Source organism: Misgurnus anguillicaudatus, chromosome 14 (assembly GCF_027580225.2).
Source record: "Misgurnus anguillicaudatus chromosome 14, ASM2758022v2, whole genome shotgun sequence".
Taxonomy (NCBI): Eukaryota; Metazoa; Chordata; class Actinopteri; order Cypriniformes; family Cobitidae; genus Misgurnus; species Misgurnus anguillicaudatus.
Window position 1 is genome coordinate 29,673,376 of NC_073350.2, and position 23,584 is coordinate 29,696,959.

General features: G+C 35.2%; 2 protein-coding genes across 6 annotated transcripts; one reads left to right on the forward strand and one right to left on the reverse strand.

Annotated features, from left to right (window-relative positions):
- The first annotated feature begins 405 nt into the window (after positions 1-405).
- Positions 406-5,870, forward strand: cyb561d1 (cytochrome b561 family, member D1). The gene is made up of 3 exons (XM_055184066.2): positions 406-1,028; positions 1,517-1,554; positions 2,502-5,870. Exons 1-3 carry the CDS (start codon positions 854-856, stop codon positions 3,003-3,005), a joined length of 717 nt encoding a protein of 238 aa, XP_055040041.1. The 5' UTR covers positions 406-853; the 3' UTR covers positions 3,006-5,870.
- Positions 5,871-6,280: 410 nt separating this feature from the next.
- On the reverse strand, positions 6,281-23,424 carry zbtb40 (zinc finger and BTB domain containing 40). 5 transcript variants are annotated; one of them, XM_073876232.1, is made up of 16 exons: positions 23,279-23,424; positions 20,170-20,719; positions 19,929-20,097; positions 19,689-19,828; positions 19,431-19,602; positions 19,212-19,348; positions 18,192-18,393; positions 17,393-17,509; positions 17,140-17,313; positions 15,400-15,768; positions 12,824-13,030; positions 12,574-12,738; positions 10,207-10,421; positions 8,625-8,784; positions 7,910-8,127; positions 6,281-6,498 (listed from the first exon to the last, which is right to left on the reverse strand). In XM_073876232.1, the coding sequence occupies exons 2-16, from the start codon at positions 20,710-20,712 to the stop codon at positions 6,298-6,300; spliced, it is 3,189 nt and encodes a 1,062-aa protein (XP_073732333.1). In that variant the 5' UTR covers positions 20,713-20,719; positions 23,279-23,424; the 3' UTR covers positions 6,281-6,297. The 5 variants fall into 5 exon arrangements, with proteins under 5 accessions (XP_073732333.1, XP_073732330.1, XP_073732331.1 ...); XM_073876229.1 differs by having other exon boundaries at positions 15,400-15,765; positions 19,902-20,097; XM_073876230.1 differs by having other exon boundaries at positions 7,910-8,124; positions 19,902-20,097.
- Positions 23,425-23,584: the final 160 nt, after the last annotated feature.

Below are 23,584 nucleotides of genomic sequence, written 5' to 3' on the forward strand. Positions count from 1 at the left end.
AAAAGCTGTCAGCGTTTCATGTTTTAAGTGGTTTTGTGTGGTTTCGGGTTCGCCATTAGATGTCTCCCTGACCTATTTCCTCTTATTTAAAATGTCTTGTTCTTCATGATTACGTTCAAAGAAATTTACGAATCCTACACTAGCGTCTTCATTCGGTGACGCAAGAACCAATAGGTGCATGACATCACAGTACCGCGAGGGCGGTTCGAACGTAGACTCCTCCCTATGATTTCTCAAATCTCTCTCGCGGTACTTTGATGTCACCTGATGTCGTTTATTCTTCGTGGATTTCCTATGCGCAAGGCCTCATTAATATTAATGAAATAGTAGTCACGTAGCTTTGTATCCATCCAATAAAACGTCCCGAGTCATGTATATTAAAGACGTCTTCTGCGTAGTATGATTCCCTATCCAGGAAATACGTTTCCAAGTGCCGCTGTCACAACAATGAAAATGGCACCCAGCATGAATACCCGCTCTCCTGCCGCAAGTTTTCTCTTAAAACCGAAACGTTTTTAAAGTTAAAGTTTTACTCATGAGGCTTCAGATCTAAAAACAGAAAATATAAATCTGGATTTGGAAAGGACAGTCGCGGGCATGACTCTTGGGCTGAACTGCATGTTGTAAATGCCTTGTTTTTATGCACGAAGTACATGTTTTTATGTAACATGAAGTAACCATAACTTAACGATAATAACCGCTGCACGTTATCAGGTCATATCATTTGCTCGTAGCAAACTATATTTATGATATGAAGATCTGGGCTGGTAACTCAAGGGTTTGTAAGTTGTCCTAGTCTTGTTTGGTCCATGAAGACACTTAACCTCAGGTAAACTGGATAAAGAGACTGGGAATGGCGAGAGGGATGCGCTCATCTGTGGATATTGAGTACAGCTCTGTAGGTGAAGGGCTCGTGATGCGCGAGTATTGGCTGTACGTGTGGCTGCGCAGAGTTTCTGTCATCACTGCACACTTCATCTCAGTCGGTCTGGTTATTCTCACATCTATACTGTCCAGACCCGGAACAAGTGAGTTATTACAATTTTAAACCTACAGGTAATATTTATTGTGATTTTAGGGTAAGTGTTATTTGTTGTACTTTTTGTATTTGCGGACTTACATCTTGAGTTGTAAGATGTCTATGTGATAGCAGGTGCTAATAAAATAAATAAATACATGAATTAATAATTAAATTATTCACATTTAGATTAGTTCATGTTGGCCTGCATTATTTCATGAGTTTATAAGTATAATATACAGTACACACACATATATGATGTAAATAAAAACTTTTATTCTGCAAACGATTAGTTGCGATTAATCGTTATGCAGACCTTTTTTTCTGTTTTTAATGTATTTTTGAGTACCATGTCAATACAGTGGTTTATGAATGAGTTAATGATGTAAATGTCCTATAGTATTAACATTGTTTTTAACATTTTCCATCATACTATTATTCTATTATGGATATTGTACTTGTACTTTATTTATGTACTCATGCAGTATTTGATTCTAGGTCTTTTCTCTTGGCATCCTGTCTGCATGTCACTTGCGGTAAGTTGTCACTATACATAGTTTTATTATTTGTACATAATGCAGCAGATTTCTTTAGCCATAGTCTTACGAAAGAGGTTAACTGGAAAGAGGTTTCTTTGATTATAGTAAAAACACTTCTGTTATTTTTCTGTGAAAAACAATGTTCGTCTCAGCCTGTGGGGAATGCATAAAATATGCATGTCTTTAAATAATGAATTGACTGTGGAGACGCTCGAAAGCAATGGAGTCAGATTAATTGCCCGCCAGCCATTTTTTGAAAAGTTGCTCACCAGCACTTTTTGCGATTTTCACAAAAGTTTCACAAAATGCCTTCCAGGAAATGTTTCTTCTAAAAATATATAAACATACAAATATATGAAAGAACAGACCCTCTGCTTTCAAACAAACAATAAACAAACAAACAAATCAGGAAAAAAATCAATCCCAAAAAAGTGTCATCCTATATTTTTTCTGTGCTTGTAAACTCTTAAATGTGGGTTATTTGTCTTTAAAAATATTTTTTAGCAAAAAGCTGAAATAATTGCTTTTTTTGAAGGATTTTTGTTAGAGATCAGACTAAGAACGACTATCAAAACATACACAGAGATTAAAATTAGTAAATAACGTTTTGGCTTCAGTTTTTTATAAACTGGGTAAGTGCACAACTAGTGGATAATTGCAGTATTGCAGATTAACATAAAAATTCATCTGAAACCCTTTTTTTATGCAAATGTTTTCTCTTAATTGACAAGATAACTCATCAATGGAGGGGAAAGAGTTAAGCTGTGTGTTTGTATTAGGAATATGCATATTTGTGAAGTCAATGTTTTTGTGATTTACTGTATTCTACCTAAACTCATCTTACATAATGTAAGAACATCTGTGAAAATATAACCTTTAATATTGAGAAAGGTCACGTCAAAGATTGAAATCCAAATCTCACTATTCAATCTTTCCTTTCTTAGTTTTGCCTGTGCATGACAGAAGGGATCCTGCTTTTCTCCGCTGAGGGAAGTCCGTTCTGCTTTAAATCCCGTAAATGGAAAGTCCGTCTGCATTGGTTTATCCAGGCTCTGCTTCTTGTGTTCGGAGCTACAGGCTTTGGTTTCATGGTGGCCAGTAAGAACGTTTCGGAGCATTCTCATTTCACTTCATGGCACAGTCTGTTGGGCGTCAGCACGATGGCCGCTACCGTCTTGCAAGCGATCTGTGGAGTCTTTCTTCTGTTTCCCAAGCTCATCAGCACTCAGTCGTTTCCACGATTGAGACTATATCATGCAACCTGTGGACTGGTGGCCTACCTGTTGTCCACCGTCACAGTCATGACAGCCATGTTTACGGACTGGTTTCAGGCTACGGTTAAAGGCATGACTTGGTACGTCTTCGTGTTCTTACCACTTTTTCCCGCCTTAGTGGTGATGAACCAAATCACCAGTGCCTTTCTGCCCAAAAAGAAGATAACTAACTGAACACTACTGAAGTCTTACAATTAGGCATACATAGGGCTATTGACTTAAGTAGATGTTGGACCATTCTAATTTGTTCCCTAGTTTGGTTGTAAGCACACTGTACAGGGAGTCAACTATTGTCAAAACTTTTCTAGTGCACAACTCAAACACCAGCTTTCTTAATTCCCATAATGCACTGTAAACCCAGCAAGCATCACTTTATTTTCTAAAAAGGGCAAGTGCATACTGGGTGATTTTCACGAAATCCGGACTTAGAAGGTGTCCAGCATCAGATTTTTTAAAAAGCCCTTGAAGTCAATTTTTTTGCACATACAAGTATAAGGTCTGAACTTACTATAACCATTATTTTTAGAGGATTTAAAAAATATTTCCTATAGAATTATTTACATTTTTTTTAGATTATCATTATCAAAAATGATCATTACCGCAACATATTACATTAAATATATGCATTTACAAACTCATGTTTCGGTAATGAGAACTAAAAAGTTGTCTAGGTACTATGACAAACAAAATAAGAACTGATTACCTGGTAGCAATCTTGAGTGTCACAGTCAATTATGTCCCTTCCAACAAATTTTTTGTTGCATGTTAGTTCATTGAGGGCTTAAACAATGATTGAAAATTGTTGCGGAGGATGAGAAAATTGGTCTTGGACACATTTATATTCCTTATTATTGTCTCTACATTTACCAATGATCACCAAATACCACATGTTTCTTTACTGTAAATGTTTATAGTATAACATGCACTGAAGCTTTATATTTTTTAGATTTTTTAATTATAAATATTTCCATGTAAAAGACCCCAAATCCAGTCATGGACACGTTGCGGTAATGAAAATTTTCCCCTTAAATGTGGAAAAACAACAAAATTGATTTGTATGATGTTATTTGAAATCATGTGCAAAATAGTACATGAAGAGATGTTTGTAACTGTATGCTTATTATTTTGATACTCTTACTTTGCATTTACTTTTTTTATCAAAATGTTTCATGACACCTCATAAGTCTAATTTCGTGAGAATCACCCGACTACTTTAATCGCTTTTACAATGAAGATGCACAATAAACAAACAATGCATCCTCAGTAACAGGCCTGAATATATGAACCTGACAGCTGCAGTTTATTCTTTAGTGCATACTTGTACACAAAGAACATTTATAAATGTGTGTCCACTTAAAGAGCTAAATTTGATACGAGCAACTAGTTGTGTTTTGTCCACAACCCTTTAACAATTACATAAAAGATGATGTTATTATACTATGCACTGGATTCCTCTGGGAAAACAATGTTTTAAATGCAAGAATACACAAGCACTACTTGTGTTTTAGTGCAACCTTACTAATCTTGTGTAAGTCAGTGAGTGTTATTAATTCTTGGTTATAAATTGGTTTTGCTCTAATTCTTATCACATTCATGTGTACATTTTTGCAGTGTATTTTACAATGTTTTAGTTTTGGAGTTTAGTAAGATACATCATAGTTGTAGTGCTGGGTACTGAAAACCATTTGACGATTCAATTTAATTCTGGTTTTTATGGTTTTGATAAGTTATGATTTCATTTTGAATTAGTTTGATTATTCTCAATCGAATTAACGTTAAAATAATTTTTTAAAATATAAATGCTGGTAACCTACATATCTAGAAGATTAATGAAAGACTTTTTTATTTACAAGTTACATGAATGCATTTACATTACAATAGTGCACACACAATTACTGTATGTTTAATGAATTTTTACTTTAACAAAAGAAGTTCGCAAATTATATTTACATAAAATGCACACAAGGTTGACAAAAACAAAATAATAAAAACATTAAACACTTTAATTCATTAACATAATGCAACTTTAAATATTACTGTACTGAACTGTACCTTAAAATATGTTTGAGATATTGTTTTTAAAAATCACGTTGAAAATTGGTGAATCAATTTTTTACCCAGCCCTTCATGGTAGGATATATATATAATTTTTTCTGTTTGTATACCTTCCTGAATAACACAACTGAAACTTGTTTTACAATTGTTTCATGCATTTGGACTGGAGGCACTATTAAAGATATTTTAAAGGCGGAGTGCACAATGTTTGAAAAACGCTTTGGAAAAGGAGACGGGCCGACTACCAAAACACATTTATAGCCAATCAGCAGAAAGGAGCGTGTCTACTAACCGACATCCGTGCCGGGTTGCGTATGTGTGGGGCGGGTCTTTTAAAAGAAGGTCCAGATTTTATTGGGGTAGGTGCGTGTTTGTTTAGGTGATTTCAAATATCAACATTGGCTTTCAAACATTGTGCACTCCGCCTTTAACCAATACAAATAATTATTTTTATCATGGTTTATAACTGCAATAGTTATATTGTTTGTTTTTGTGTTGCTTTGTATGTTATTCAAGTGAATAACACAAGATTGCTCTGATATTTATTCATCCGATATCTTTTATATGCATTGCTTACTAACACACACAGTATTTTTTTGCAGTTTTATGGTCTCAGATTGAATGTACATACTGTTTAACCCTTAATGCTTATGAATAAACCGGGAAACATTTTATGTCATAATACAATTATATAAGTTTTATTGAATTGTATGAAAAGATGTGTTTTCAGTATGATATATTAGTTATATTGATCGCATTACGCATACTGTTGAAATGATTTCTCTTTATGTATAGTAATTGCACATCTTGGACAGGTTATCATTCATGAATGTAAAAACAATGTCTCAGGGTTGTGGGCTGTGAATTATGAATATCGGCATATCAACGGTAAAGATATGTTTAATGTATATTTTACGCCGTATGAAAGTATTTGATGATTTGTGTGAGCGTCCCTTTGAATAATAAACTTGATTGTATGCTTTATATACTTGTTTGGTGTTATTTTTGTAAAATGAGTTCTTAAAGATATCATGATTTATCACTTAAAAATATATTTTTTAAGACAACCTATGCGTATATGAAACAATAGATTTATGCACAGATGTATAAATGAAGTTTATAAAATTGTCACAAAATATTTTATATACAGTACAATTTGCAAAACAAGTTAGCCAGGGATTGAAGCCTGATCTCATTAAAAAAATCCACATGCATTTAATATAATAACAAAATGTAGCAAATACCATCAATCCTGTGCTACAGTTTGACAAATAAATACCATTTTGGTGTAAAATGTCTTATGTGTGACAGCTGTCTATTAAAAGAAGATCAAATAAATACAATTCTAGAACAGTACGTTATCTCAACGATGAATTAATTTATGACCAAAACCCTTTAACCAGAGTAGAGTTTATTGACCCTCTTCACAGATGAGAGTAACTGTGCCGTTCAGTAGATCTTCCATGCTCAAAGCAACGATTCCTGAACCGCTGGCCGTTTCCTGTTGATCGCCGAGAGCAACAAACACTTGTTGTGAAGCCTCAATCTGTGATTGGTCCAGGCTAATCACTTGCTCCGCCCCTTGACTGACCGTATCCTCACACTGAATCACCTGGAAAGATTTTTTGATGATGTTATTAAAACAGGATGATTTGCATAATCATGCATATTTTAACTCATTCCCTGCCAGCCATTTTTTGAAAAGTTGCCGCCAGCATTTTTGTGATTTTCACAAAAGTTTCACAAAATGCCTTTCAGGAAAATTTCTAAAAATATATAAACATACAAATATATCAAATGAAAGAACAGAACCTCTGCTTTCAAACAAACAAAAGTATTTGTATTTCTTAGTATTTTTGTCTTGTTTTCAGTAAAAATAACAAAAATTTCTTAAATTAAGATGCTATATTTGGATAAGCAAAACGACCCAATAAAATTAGTCTAGTTTCTAGACCAAAAAATCTAATTGAAGTGATTTTGTGCATAACACAAGCAAAAAAATTTGTCAATGGGGTAAGCAAAAAAATCTTGTAAATTTTTCTTAAACACTAAATTCAAGAAAAATTTGCTTACCCCATTGGCAGATTTTTTTGCTTGTGTTATGCACAAAATCACTTCAATTAGATTTTTTGGTCTAAAAACTAGACTAATTTTCTTGGGTCGTTTTGCTCATCAAGAAAAAAGCATCTTAATTTAAGATTTTTTTAAATATTTTTACTGAAAACAAGACAAAAATACAAAAATACTTTTTTCTTGAAAATCTTTTTTGCAGTGTACATAGAGTTTAGAATGAGTAAATAACGTTTTGGCTTCAGTTTTTTCATAAATTGGGTAAGTGGAGAATCGAGTTATTGCAGATTAAAGGACTACACTGCAAACAATTATTTTCAAGAAAAAAATAATTTTCTTCAGTCCATTTTCTTAAAAAAAAGTCTAAATCATTTACTCACCACCATGTCATCCAAAATGTTGATGTCCCTCCCCGTTCAGCCGAGAAATTATGTTTTTTGAGGAAAACATTCCAGGGTTTTTCTCATTTCAACAGAATGGACCCCAAAATTGCGTGATCTCTTAAGGCGATGACGTATTACGTGAGGTCGCGCTGGCTTGTCACACAGAAGACGAGAAGTTGTGGTTTAAAAGTGCATATTTTTATTTTTATTGCCAAAATTGACAAACGTTTTGCTAGATAAAACCCTTTTGCCTTGTTTGAGATCGTTTAGAGTCCTTTGAAACTGCAATTTTAAACTGCATTAAAACTGTTACGTATTGGGGTCCATTAAAGACCATTGAAATGAGAAAAATCCTGGAATGTTTTCCTCAAAAAACTTAATTTCTTCTCAACTAAACAAAGAAAGACATCAACATTTTGCATGACATGGTGGTGAGTAAATTTTCTTGATTTTTTTTAGAAAATGGACTAATCCTTTAACATAAAAATTCTTCAGAAACACATGTTTTTTTATGCAAATTTTTTCTCTTAATTGACGAGATAAAAGAGTTAAAAGACACCGCGGTGTTACCGTCTGAGAGCTGGAGACCTGCGACTGCGTTTCACCCTGCAGATGTGTAGATAAGAAGTGCTGCTGAAATTCAGGCTCTGAAGAAAAGTGAAGCGAGCAGACGGCACAGCTGAACACAGAGTCGATTTGGCTGGACTGTCCGCTGCAGATGTGCTGCTGTAACTCCACCTCACTCGTCACGGTGCCGTCACAATTCACACACTTCCACAAGTGCACTTCTGAAGAATGACAAAAACAGATCACACAGAGTATGATAAAATAACTTTACATTCATGCACTTGGTGGACGCTGTTATCCACGGCGATGTAGTATGTGTCTTTCTGTGTCGATCAAACCCATGGCCTTGGTGTTGCTACGCAATGCTTTACCAACAGATCTAAAGAAACACACCCCACTCGCGGGAAAGCTGTCATCTTTTTAAACTTTTAAATACCGCTATAACCTGAATGAATGCTTGTGAATGTGTTAGGGGCGGGGCCATGCTCGGGTGCTCCAGTGCGTCATCAAGTCTCCGTTTTAGCCCGCCCAAATAATTCTGAACACAAATGTGGTTTTGTGTAGCTCAACAGTTCAGTACAGTGTCTGTAACGTGTTTCAGCAATACATTTCTAACATTTATAATGTGTTCAGAAACATTTCTCTGAAAGACTTGTATCACACATCAAATTATAGCAAACACAAATGAATGAAATGTCAAGGATTACTGATTTCTTACCTGTATGATTAGTTATCTGATGTTTTAACAGGCTATTTCTGTTGCTAAACGTCTTGTCACACTTGTCACACTGGAGCAGAGATTTAATGGGTTTATTGCCCTGGGCTGTAATGCTCTCGGGGTGGGCGGTACGATTATGGTACCACAGGCCCGAGACTGTCTGTGTCAGAAACAAATGCATTAAACTCAAGAAGATATTTGTGACCTTGGACCACAAAACCATAAGGGTCCATTTTTTATTTTATTTAAAATGTTTACAATATCTGAAAGTTAAAAAAATTTGCTTTCCATTGATGTATGGTTTGTTAGGACAATATTGGCCAAAATTCAACTATTTGAAAATCTTCAATCTGAAGGTGCAAAACTCAGAATATTGAGAAAACAGCTTTTAAAAAAGGAAAACACCACCGTTTTTCAATATTTTACTATGTTCTTAAATCAACTTAGATTAATTAAAACATACTTATCTTTTTTCAATGTGTGCATTTTTTATCTTTGTATAGCGCATTGTGAATCTGTTAGCATTTAGCCTAGCCCCATTCATTCCTATGGTTCCAAACAGGAATGAATTTAAAAGACACAAAACACTTCCATATTTTCCCTATTTAAAGACTGTTACATGAGAAGTTACACGAGTAAGTATGGTTGCACAAAATAAAACTTTTGTTTGGAGCCAAAGGAATGAATGGGGCTAGGCTAAATGCTAGCACATTCACAACGCGCTGTACAAAGATTAAAAGTGCATGGATCGAAAAAAGATAAGTATGTATTCATTCAAGTTGAGGTAAGAACATAGTAAAATATTGAAAAACGGTGGTGTTTTCCTTTAAAGTTGTCCAAATGAAGTCATTCCCAACACGCTAAAATACATTTTTGATATATTTATGGTAAGAAAAGTACAAAATATCTTCATGCACTACAAAAAATGACATTCTCACCCAGTACCCCTGTCTTGTCTTCAGTAGAAACATTTAAAAATTATTAAATCAAGATGTGTTTTCTTGACCTAAGACAATAAGTCTAGTTTTTAGACAAAACATATCAAATTTAAGCGAATTTGTGTTTAAAACAAGCAAAAAATCTGCCAATGTATTAATCTGTATTAAGTAAATTCAAGAAAAAATGTCTTGTTCCATTGGCAGATTTTTTTTTGCTTGTTTTAAGCACAAATTCGCTTAAATTTTATATGTTTTGTCTAAAAACTAGACTTATTTTCTCAGGTCATTTGCTCATCAAGAAAATACAAGAACTTTTAGATGTTTCTACAGAAAACAAGACAAAAATACTAAGTAAGAAAGTCATTTTTTGCAATGTGGAACTTTACTTTGGATATTTACTTAATGATTGTTGGCATAAAAAAGCTATTGCTCCAAATATACCGATGCGACTGAGACTGGTTTCGTGGTCCGGGGTGCATATTATGCATATACAAAATTGGTGAAACATTAAAAATATCTTGCAAAATGCACAAACAGAGATGATACAAATTTGACTCTAAATGAGCTGGTGTAATAAAAAAGAGAAATCTTATTTAGTTTAAGAGTAATATAATGATTTATTTAATTCATCTGGTTGTTTTTACCTGGTAGCATTTATTGCATGCCTTGCAGCTGTAAGGTTTGCTGCCGTCATGAACGGTCATGTGTTTCTCCAGACTGGCTTCGTTGTTGAAGAGCTTGCTACAGTCAGGACACTGGTGCAGGTCTTTGGGATGAACATCCTGAATGTGCTGCCGGAGTTCATTGAGCGAAGAAAAACTCACCCGACATTTCTGACAGTCATGGGGCTCTGTAAGGTCTGATAATAATAACAAATATGATCTCTAAATAGTCTGATCTGAGAGGCGAATATACTGCCAATCAAACATTTGAACATACTTTCAGTTTGTTATTTAGATATAAAAGTGTACGTTGAAAGATTCACATTTGTAACCCAGATCACAAAACTATAGTTATAAGGGTCAATTTTTTTAAATTAAGATTTATACATCATAAGCAAGCTTTCCATTGATGTATGGTTTGTTTGGGATAGGACAATATTTGGCTGAGATACAACTATTTGATAATCTGGAATTCTCAGGGTGCAAAAAAAACTATATATTGAGAAAATCACCTTTAAAGTTGTCCAAATGAGGTCCTTACCAGCACATTTTACTAATGATAAATACATTTTTGATATATTTATGGTAGGAGATATCTTCACAAAACATTTTGGCATTGTTAAAAAAAATATATAATTTTGACCCATACTATGTATTGTTGGCTATTGCTACAAATATACAGTCCTGTGCAAAAGTTAAGGCCACCATGCCAGAATTAGATTTGTTATTTTTTGCAATGTTATAGTGATCATATATAATTGTTGTTCAGTCTATTCAATATAATGTATCCACAAAATGCAGGAAATGTGTTTATAGTATTAAAAACTGTATAAAAATGTAAACTGATGTGTCAAGTTTTTAAGGTAAACTCCCTTTCCACTTGAGCAATAGCAGGAAACTGCAGGATCTCTTAAACCTAAATAAAATTAAATCCTAATTTCAAATTTTAAAGAAATTAGTCTTTTTACTTCATTCTACTCCAAAACGCTTAAGATGAATTAAGTGCCAAGAGAGGTCACTAAACACAGACGGGTGATTCTCACGAAAACTTGGTTTTAAAAATGTCAAGCATGAAAATGTAAAAATTGCTTAAATTTACTTTTTTTCCCACCAGACATTGAAAAACAAAGTCTGGAGTAAATGGGAACATTAATTTAAAAACTTTTACCTTTCATTTAACACTTTTTGTAACATAATTTAAAAAATTAGTCCTAAAAAATCTTATTACCGCAACAGTCAGAAAACATCAACACTGACATATTTTCAAAATGACATGACAAACCTGAAAGAACATAATTTGGAGATTCTGCACATGCATTTAAAATCAAAGTATTATGCTTCTATTAATTAAATTAACATTTAATAAGCATCTGTTGCGGTAATGATAATCAAAATGTCGTGTAAGCATTCTGACAAGACAATATTTCAAATTAACTGTAAAAAAAGGATCTTACCGGGTAGCAATCTTGAAGTAACTGGTCCATGTGCTTGGTCACTCAAAATCAAACTTTATTAAAATTCTGTATGTGTGCTTAAACTGTCTCAAAAAGTGTTGTGGAGGATGAGAACATCAGGCATGGACACATCATTTTCCTTATTTTTCTTCATTATTATTATACATGAATATTCAGTAAAAAATTTTTCTGTCATCTAAAGTAGTCTAGCAAAACATCCATTTATTTTTTTTTTCTTAATATTTTTGTGTTAATTTAATTAAATTACAACATAACGCATGTTCAAACACAGCCGAACACATTGCGGTAATGAGAATTTCAGCAGAAAATGAGATAAAATTTCCAATTATAAATTCTTATGTTGAAATCACACATTGTGCAAGGTAGAACACAGTATTGTGTTAGTTCTGATGCTTTTTAATGTTACTATATTACACATTTAAAAGCTAAAATCATTAGTGCCGTGGTGTTTCAATGGTTTCGTGAGAATCACCCAGACGATGCTTAAAGTTTAGTACTAAAAAAATTTTTTTTTCCTACATATTTTCTGTTTGTATCTTAATAAAATAGATTGAAAAATAAATATGGATGGACATCAAAACTTCTAAATCAACAAGTCTGGTGGTGGTGTCCTAAGACTTTTGCACAGTACTGTACCAGTGCGACTTATTGTTTTGTAAACATAAACTGTACCTATGCTGATTTCTTTGCTAAACAAAAATGATAATATATTTAAACTCTTTAAAATTAGTAAAGGAATAATTATCCAGCACCAGCACATTTCATAATGTTTTAAAAGCATCCCAGAATGCACCTTTGGCAACTACGCCTCCAAAAGCGCCATTTGTGTTATTTCGTAGTTCCTGTGTGACATTCAAGTGTAATATGTTCTTACTGTGAAAGGTTTGTAGATGGACAGAAAGCCCATTGGCTTGTTTGAAACCCTTCCCGCAATCCCTGCAGACGTACGGTTTATCTCCCGTGTGCGTGCGGACGTGACGCGTCAATTCGATGGATTGTGCGAACGAGGCCGAACAGTACTGACAGCAGTACATTTTACCTGCAGGTAGAAGTTCACTCATATTTGTCAGCAGGCATATGCATGGTTTCCAAAAAAGACAGCAAATATAAGAAGAAGCGCTCACCTTCTGCATGCTTCTTTTTGGTGTGGTAAGACAAAGCGGCGGCCACAGAGAAGCTCATGTCGCAGTGTTTGCAATGAAACGGTTTCTCTCCCGTGTGCAGACGCATGTGGTTCTTGAGGGACGAGGTGGCGGCAAATTTGGCCCCGCATTCCTCGCACGCGTACGGCCTTTCTTCAAAATGTTCGGTGCGTTTGTGATAAAGCAGACCTGTGATGAAAGATTTTGACATTGTCTGTGTAATCCAGGATAAATATATTCTAATGAGGAGATTTGAACCATCAAAGTTTGATTTCAATGACCTTACTCAGTCAATATTAAAGGGACACTCCACTTTAAAAAAAAAAAAATGGCTGCAGCAGGCGTAGTGATATTACGCACTGCCCGTAAATAGTCCCCTTGGTTACTTTCAATAGCAAGGGACTGTTTCCAGACACTGCACTGCACACTGCAAAAATTGATTGCAAGAAAATAAGTCTAGTTTTAAACCAAAAATATCAAATTTAAGTGATTTTGTGCATAAAACAAACAAAAAAAATATGCCAAAGGGCTAAGCAAATTTTTCTTGAATTTAGAGTTTAAAGGAACAGTATGTAAGAAATGTATATCAATTAATCATAAAATGGCCCTGATATGTCACTAGACATTAAGAAATCATTTTCATTTCAAATACTTATATTTATGTTGTCATTTTGTGTATTGGCCACTAGTTGTGTGATTGCAGTACCAGTTTTAGCCACAAGTTTTGTGATTGCAATACCAGTTTTGGCCACAATCCTACATACTGTTCCTTTAAGAAATATGTTTAAGATTTTTTGCTTACCACATTGGCAGATTGGTTTGCTTGTTTTATGCACAAAATCACTTAAATTTTATATTTTTGGTCTAAAAACTACCCAAAAGTTATTTTCTTGGGTCGTTTTGGTCATCAATAAAATACATCTTAATTTAAGAATTTTTAGATAGCATTTTTGTCTAGTTTTTAGTAAAACTAAGAATGTTTTGCAGTGCAAAAAATGACTTTCTTACTTAGTATTTTTGTCTTGTTTTCAGTAGAAATATCTAAAAATTCTTAAATTAAGATGTATACTCTTGATTAGTCTCAGCCTCAGACGTCACGCCCACAAACTGTTGGCTGAACGTCTGATGTTTTTCGTTCACTTTTCTGGAAACCCTGTGAGAATGTTAAAGTCGTCTTTGATTGGTTGAAAAAAAAAGGATTTCCAGGAGATGCGAGTGTCGCGATTAGTTTCGGTCCCTGGAAAACAAAGCTCTGACGTTCCATTGAGGAAGAGAATCAGTCGTGTTCACGTGGATAATAATGAGCAGTTATCATGATCAGCTAAACATTGGATTTTCAAAAATATGCAAAGTTCGCGGCATCGACTCTCTAAAAGACGTCCAAGAGTTTTGCTTGAGGCAGTTAACGTTAGTGGAGTCAAAAAGTTTGGTTCTCCTGAATTGCTTGTATGTGTTAAAAAGTAGAGAGATATGCTTCAAACAGACGTTTAACGGGAGCATCTCATTGGTGTGGCTGTTGATGAAGTGCACAACGTTGTTCTATGGTGAGTAATGTTGTTTATTTAGATGCTATTCGGTTGCGACTGGTTATTTCAAAACCTGACTTGTTGCCAGCCGGCTCGTTATTGTGGGGAGTCCGAAACGTGACGCTAGATGAAACAAACTGTGATTGGTTGTTTGATATGTCGGTCAAACAGCTCGTGGGCGGGCTTTGTCCAGAAAAAGCAGCGAAAAACACCAGACCTTCAGTATTGAAGGTCTGGCTACGCGAGACTAACTCTTGATAAGCAAAATGACCTAGGAAAATAACTCTAGTTTTTAGACAAAAAATATTAACTTTAAGTAAATTAGTGCTTAAAACAAGCAAAAAAATCTGCCAATGGAATATCAAAAATTCTCTTGAAATAAGTCGACTTTTTTCATAAATAATTAATTTTTACTTTTCCTAGGTCATTTTTCTCATCAAGAAATACATCTTAATTTAAGAATTTTTTGAGATTCTACCTGAAAACAAGACAAAAATACTAAGTAAGAATTTTTTTGCAGTGTGCGTAATATCACTATGCATGCTGCAGCCATGTTACAGCAGCAAAGTCCTTGATTATTACACCAGAATGAGAGTATAGTCCTATTCATATATGCAACTTTTAATTTTCTGTCGGTCTTAGTACACGATGTAACTACAGAAGAGTAAAGTTTTAAAAATAGGAAAAATATCGAAACTCTTTGGTTATTTTTTAGCGCGATGCTTATGGTCTGATCAGATTCAATAGATTATGCTAAGCTATGCTAAAAGTGGTACCGCCAGACCTGGAGATCAACTGAATGGATTCCAAAACGGTAAAAATCAAATGTTTAACTCTAGGGGAGCTGAAAAATGAGCATATTTTCAAAAAAAGTGGAGTGTCCCTTTAAAGATATCAAGATTTTATTTTCACAGAGATTTTTTTACATTATGTAGGAGTTTATGTAGAAAACATTAAATCATAAAAAATTACCAAACTAAAAGAAGTGATTTTCTAGACCAAAATGTTGTCTCCAAAATGATTTTCACACACCTGAAGAGTGTTTGAAGGTCTTGTCACACAGGTCACACTGTACTTGCTCCGTTTTCTTCTTTTTGGCTGGAGGGCCGTCGTGGGTTTCTGTGCAGTGCTGATGAAGGGTCTTGAGAGTCGGAAATGTCATGGGACACTTAGAGCAGCGTTGCTCTTTCTCCGGCGAGAGCGCACAAACCCTCTTATGCTTTATCAGACGACATTTAAAGTCAAATGCCTTTTTACACCACTCACAGCTGTAGGACACAGGGACGAGCTTCCTCTTTCCTCTTGTTACGGAGTCGTCCTCTTCCTCATCCTCAGAATCAGCAGTAGACTCTTCTTGCTCCAACTCAGACGGGTTTGGGACTGCCTGGGCTCCGGATGCTGCTAGATGAAAGTAGACATCAACAAGTGCAACAAAACAACCAAGCAAAACCTCAGATGCGTTAGGGGGATTCTCACGAAATTAGACTTATGAGGTTTCATGAAACATTTGGATAAAAAAGTAAATGCAAAGTAAGAGTATCAAAATAAGAAGCCTACACAACAGTGTACAAACATCTCTTCATGTACTATTTTGCACATGATTTCGAATGACATCACACAAACCAATTTTGTTGTTTTCTCCACATTTAAGGGGAAAATTGTCATTACCGCAACGTGTCCATGACTGGATTTGGGTTCTTTGACATTGAAATATTTATAATTAAAAAATCTAAAAAATAAAAAGCTTCATTGCATGTTATACTATAAACATTTACAGTAAAGAACCGTGTGGTGTTTGGTGATCATTGGTAAATGTAGAGACAATAATAAGGAATATAAACAATTTTCAATCATTCTTTAAGCCCTCAAGGAACTAACATTTTGAAATAAAAAATTGTTGGAAGGGACATAATTGACTGTGACACTCAAGATGGCTACCAGGGCTGCGTTCAGCCCCGACAAAACGTTGCACAACGTTTATTAAACAGAAACGGTGATGCGTTGAACGCCCTGTTGTGATGACGTAAGAGTTGCAACTACGGTAGCTGAGAGGCATTCTTTGTGTTCTTTTTAAAATGTTTCTGAGGACTGATGAAATCGTTATAAATGTGTGTTTAATACTGTAAAAGACCCTCAATGTTACAGTCACTGACCTTGTCGTCCAGAATGAAAGACAACATTCCATCTTGAACCCATTGAGCGAGCTGTCTCTTTACTACCGCGTGGTTTGTTACATCTTGCCGCTGATTGGGCCGACATTTCTGACACACCCACCAAACAAGAGAAAACGCTTGTAAAACCTGTTGCATTCCGTTGCACACCGTTTCCAGGAAACATGTCGTTCAACACGGAAACCGTAGCAAAACGTTGTGCACCGGTGTGAGATTGAACGTGCCCCAGGTAAGCAGTTCTTATTTTTTCTCTCCAGATAAAAGTTGAAATTTTGTTTGTCATAGTATCTAGACAACTTTTTAGTTCTCATTACCGAAACATGAGTTTGTAAATGCATATATTTAATGTAATTTTATGTTGCGGTAATGATAATTTTTGCTGATAATAATCTAAAAATTTTAAATAATAATTCTATAGTAAATATTTTTAAATCCTCTAAAAATAATGGTTGTAGTAAGTTCAGATCTTAATCTTATGTGTGCAAAAAAAAAACTGCGTTCAAGGGCTTTTTAAAAAATCTGTTGGTGGACACCTTCTAAGTCTGGATTTTGTGAGGATCACCTATTAGCAGAAACAGAAATGTGCAGAAAAGTCTGTCACCTGTATGTTTGAGATCTTCTACTAAGTTGGACAGCTGAGGAAAGTTCTCCTGGTTGGCAGACAGCAGTTGGCACAGCGGACGGGCAAATGGTGAATCGCGACTCAAAACTCTCTCAATGGCTTGCGATACAGACTCCAGCTCACCGTCAGCATTTCGACAGCTTTGGAGAAACTAAGACACACAAAAACAACCATTGAAAGATTCGTAAAAAGCCTGCATAAACATAAATATATATTTTTAATCATTTCTAACCAGTAGCCTGCTCTGTCCCATGAGCCATCGCCTCCACACCTCGCTCGAGTAAAGATATATCACTGACGGTCTCCAGAATTAGCGATTTGTGCTTGAAAATCACATCTAAGTCTTGAACTATAAAACCAAAAAGACATCTTGTATTCAGTAAATGGTGTTACATAGTAATTTGGTAATCTGGTGAAATTTCTCAGAGATCATTCTGCACAAATATAGCCTTGAAATCTTTAATATTGACTGAGTAAGATTGAGACCAATGAGTGAAATTAAAGAGCACCTATTTCATTGCTAAAAAACATGATTTTGTGTATTTGGTATAATACAATGTGTTCGGGTGGTTTATGGTTAAAAACACATAATTTTTTCACATACTGTACATTTTTGTAGCTCCACATTTCACTCTGTTTCTGAAACGCACGGATTTTAAAAGTTCTGTATCCCTGATTGGCCAGCTAATCTGTACGTTGTGATTGGTCTAAATACCTCTAACGTCAGCAGGAAATGTGACGCTCCTTACCATGTTTGAAAGATTCGGTCACAATGCTAACAGGAGTTAACTTGTCGGTCTTGTCTACATCACCAGACCCAGGAAGTAAACTGTTGCCTACAATCCGTGTGTTTTACGTTGGGGACGATAACTCGCATCATTGTTTACTTTGGGGTTTGTACCTTTTGAATATTGTTACTTACACAAAGGAAATGTAAATCGTGAATCAGACCATAGGTGCTCTTTAAACTTTGATGCTTCTGTTCTCATATGGTCACATTTAAAGATTTCAAAAAGATGTTGGACTCTCACTGGTTTGGAGGAGATTTTGAGCATCTGGTTTCTCCTTGACCTCCTTTATGATGAGCTGTAGATTTGTATTTCGTGTCTGTCCCCACATGAGAATCCTCCAGACAGTCACAGCCTGCAGTGAACTTCCATCTTTAAACACTGAAGATATCAGCCTTTCAAACACATCGACAGCTCCTTGCTCTTCTAGCAGGGTTTGAATACACTATAAACACACAAACATAAAGTCTATTAAAGGGGACATATCATGAAAACTTTTTCCATGTTTAAATGCTGTAATTGGGTCCCCAGTGCTTTTATCAACCTAGAAAATGTGAAAAAGATCAACCCAGTAACTTAGTTTTGGTAAACCATTCTCTGCAAGGATGTTGAAAAATGGGTCATTGAAATTTGGCTTTCCTTGTGATGTCAGAAGGGGATAATACCGCCCCTTAATCTGCACTATCCAACCACTGCATTGCCATTGAGTTCAGAGATCAGCTCATTTGCATTTTAAAGGACACACCCAAAAACAACACATTTTTGCTCACACCTACAAAGTTGCAATTTTAACATGATATAATAAATTATCTATTTGATATTTTGAGCTAAAACTTCACATATGTGGTCTGGGGACACCAAAGATTTATTTGACATCTTAAAAAAGTCTCTTTAACACATAGGGTGGCCATTCGTGCCAGTTCCGCCGGACACGTCCCGAACATGTTTTCGTTCTCCGGAAGTCGCGTTGGTCGACTGCATACATCATCAAGGTTTAATATTTCGGGTTTAATTTCAGAAAAGCAACCGTTACATTTCAAGGTAAGAATGAAACTACAATGATCGTATGTCTTAAAAAAAAATATCTTAATTTTCGAATGTATTTTAACTGAAATGTGAGAACCTCAATGACGTATGCAGTCGAGCAACGCAATTTCCGGAGAACGAACCCGAAAACATGTTCGGGACGTGTCCGGCGGAACTGGCACGAATGGCCACCCTATTAACACTTGATCCATAATCCTGGTATAATCCCACTTGTACCTCTCTCTCGACTGCAGAGATGTCCGGACCGGTTTTAAGGCTCTCTTCGATGAACTGGCGGTTCAGATCGAGTTTTGTGAGTCTGTTCTTATACGTTCTTAACAAATCCATCCCCGTGCATTTCTCTGATTGTTCACCTGACAAAGTAGCAAGCATCAGAATGAAAACTTAAAAGCAAGCTAATTTTTTGCAATCTTCAGATCTGGATGTTGTGCGTACCCCCTTTGTCTTTCAGGTTCTCCAATAGGTTTGCTAGATCTGCCGAGCTTTTCTTGACCTCATGGAGAAGCATTCGAAGCGTTTCTTCACTTATGGTCGTCTCTTTGAGTTTACAAAACAAACTCTTCACCACCTCCACAGATGATGGTGCATTACAGCACTCCAGCACCTCCTTATACAGAGAAATATGTATGGAAACTAAATATAGATTTCAATGCACACATTTGTATTATTTATAAGAAAAGTAGAGCAATATACCGTTTTTTCTACACTGTTCTTACAGCCGTTTACAGCTTTGGTCAAAAGCTCAGACAGGTTGTTGACACTGGATAGGTGGTGAGTTATTTTTGACATGTGATCCAAAAGCCCACCTGATCGCTGACCGAGTGTTGTACGATCTGTGGCATAAAAACATCTCATAGTAAAGTTACTCATGGTTAGCTAAATTCAGTTTGTGATAGGTTAGTTTACCTTTTGGATTACTTAAAGGGTCCTCACTTTTTTCTTGCTCAATTGCTGACTCTGGATCAGAAATTAAGTGTTTTAACTGATCTACCAATTTGAGGACAGTCTGAGCTGACAGGACTCTCTCATCCCGGATCAGATCGAGCAATTGCTGGTAAATCTCATCTTCTGATGGATCATCTTTGAAATTGCCTAGTATGACCTGGAAAAGATCAAACATGAGATCTCTCATATCTAATAATATCATTAATAAATAAATTTGTTGTATCTTGACCTGGCGTTCCTCTGCAGAGATTGTATCCCAGGTTTTAAGAGCGTCAGCACACGGTCGTACCCTCTTTAGGATCTTTTTGATTTCTGGTTGATTTTGTTCGATCATCTCAATTGCACTGTCCTCTGAACTTCTCAAGTCTTTCTTAGATGACCCCTCACGGGTTTCCGTGTCCCCGGTCTCGGAGGTCTGTTTCATAAGGTCGTTGAGAATGTTCTTACAACCCACAGCAACGTCAAACATCTGCAAGCTGTCTGCAGCGGCTATGAGCCGGGTGAGGTTGTGCTTGCCAGGAGGTAGTTTACCGGTATACACAAGGTCCAAAAGACAAGAAAATTCTTGAGAGGAGAGTAAATCTGTGTCGATGGAGATGCTGTCAGAACCCTCAAGAACCGACTTAAATAACATGCTGGACGCAGCAAGCACTAGTTTATGAGCAGGATGAGGAGTTTCTCCAACCAGGATGGAGCAGTCGCAAAACCGCTTCTCTTTTCTCAAAGCATTCAGTTGTTGCATGAGCTGTCGGCTGTAGTTTGGGAGCTCCATCTTGTATCTAGAAATGAACAAGAACATTGAGTCTTAAACTAGGATTTTTTATGAAGGTTGATCAAAATATTTTTCAATGGATGATGTTATGCCAGTATACACACGGCAAAAAATAATTTTTAAGAAAAAAAATCTTAGTATTTTTGTCCTGTTTTCAGTAAAAATATCTAAAAATTATTTTCTTGATGAGCAAAACGACCCAAGAAAATAAGTCTAGTTTTTTTTATCAAAAATATCAAGTTTAAGTGATTTTGTGCATAAAACAAGCAAAAAATATCTGCAAATGGGGTAAGCAAATTTTTCTTGAATTTTTCTTGAATTTAGTGTTTAAGAAAAATTTTCACAATTTTTTTGCTTACCCCATTGGCAGATTTTTTTTTGCTTGTTTTATGCACAAAATCACTTACATTTGATATTTTTGGTCTAAAAACGAGACTTATTTTCTTGGGTCGTTTTGCTCATCAAGAAAAACCATCTTAATTTAAGAATTTTTAGATATTTACTGAAAACAAGACAAAAATACTAAGCATTTTTTTTTTCTTGAAAATCATTTTTTGCAGTGTAGGAGAGCGGGCCAGTGAGTAATAAATGAAAGTTCAATTTTTGATGACAAATGAGATGTACATATAGATCTTAAAGGGTCCTACCCAGTAATTATTTTTGGTAAACCATTCTCTGCAAGCATGTGGAAAAAATAGGTCATTGAAATTCGGCTCACCTTGTGATGTCCGAAGGGGATAACATTGCCCCTAAAAGGGAACATTTAATAAGACTTTTTCAGAATGTTAAACAAATCCTTGGTGTCCTCAGAGTACACACTTGATGTTTTAGCTCCAAATATCATACAGATAACTTACTACAACATGTCAAATCTGCCACTATGTGAGCGTGAACAAAAATGTGCCATTATTGGGTGTCCTTTTAAATGCAAATGAGCTGATCTCTGCACTAAATGGCAGTGTTGTGGTTGGATAGTGCAGTTTAAGGGGCGGTATCATCCCCTTCTGACATCACGGGGGGAGCCAAATTCACATGCTTGCAGAGAATGGTTTACCAAAACTAAGTTACTGTGTTGATCTTTTTCACATTTTCTAGGTTGATAGAGGCACTGGGGACCCAATTATAGCACTAAAACATGGAAAAAGTCTGATTTTTTTATGATATGTCCCTTTTAATCTGCATTATCCAACCACAGCACCGCCATTTGGTGCAGATTTCAGCTCATTTGCATTTAAAAGGACACACCCAAAACAACACATGTTGCTCACCCCCACAAAATGTCAATTTTAAAATGTTATAATAAATGATCTATATGGTATTTTGAGCCAAAACTTCATATATGCATTCTGCGGAAACCAAATATTTATTTTACATCTTTAAAAAAGTCTTGTGAAATGTCCCCTATAGATTTCTTGTAATGTTTTTTAGGTGTGTGGTGCTGGGCTGCACTTAATAATTTTGCTATAATTTATCTATGCATTATTGATGATTTAATATTGTTGCTATAATTTCTCTGCTTTTTACACTGCTGTTCAGGTATTATTGTGAATTTTATTATGTCAAACTCCTACTCTTATATATTTTTTCTTCTTTTAAGGGCCATTTCATTCTAAAATGGAAAGGCATGTCTAGATTAATATGACACTTGTTATTTATCAAATTAATTAACAAAATATTTAATTAAAAAAGAATATACAATTTTAGAAGATTATAATCTATTTATGAGGACACTAACATTTGCAATAATTCTATGATTTCCGTTTTTCTTTTTTCAATTTTCTTATGAAGCTGCTTTGAAACAATGAAAAGTCCTATATAAATAATTCTGAACCAAAAAATAAAATAAAATTTATATAGCCCTTTACAGTTTTGCATTGTTGCAAAACAGCTTTACAGTAAATCCATATATCAGTATAGACCATAAAGACATTAGATTATGAAATATAATATAAAATACATAACATAAAAGTTTTGCTAAATGTACATTAGCAATATTAACAGAGAATATAAATGTCTATAAGTTTGTAATTAAAATGTTATGTTCATAATCCTATAAACAAGCATCAATGTTTTCTTAAGGTGTATAAGCAATGCAATGTGTAAAAAATAAGTGTGCCAAGCTGTTCTCCACGGGAACTTGTCATTTGGTCACAAAATTTGTGCATAAAATTTTAATAAAATAAAAAGTAAAAACAATGTGCTGAATTGTGGCTCGAAAAGCATACACAAAAAGCTACCCATGCCGTGTGAACACAATAGTTAAAATAAACAAGTTGAGGTTTGCTCGTATTATTAAAAGGCTTGTGAAACATTTATTCGGGGCCTAAAATGAAATCCAGCAAATAATCTACATCACATGATTATGCAGGTAAGTTACTTAATATACGAACACTACAACACACACGTGTAATGAATGCTACTTTACTGCTCAGTTAACATGAAATGCTATCTAAGGCTAACACAAAGCATAAAAGCGTTAAAAGAGAGACAAAGGACAAAATATTAAAACACATTAGCGATTTCGCTGACAGCACAACATGACTTCTACACTTGTCGTTCCCTTTACCTTTAAATTCAAATGATCCGGTTCTTTATTTAAACTCCTTCGAAGGACAACATTCCGCAGAGCAATGGTTCGTCATTTTGAAAAAGCAGCCGAATGTACGATGACACTGCGCATGCGCAGGACGGTTAAAGGGCCCAGATTCTCTGCGCATGCGTATAAGGAACAGCTGGTGTTCAAAAAAGATTAGAGCGCAAAAAAATCCTCCATGGATATTAGGGTTCAGGTCACGTACATACACCACTTTAAAAGCTTTTATCTGCGATAAAACACGGTCGGTGTGCCGTTTCGTCGTGTAAACAAGTTATT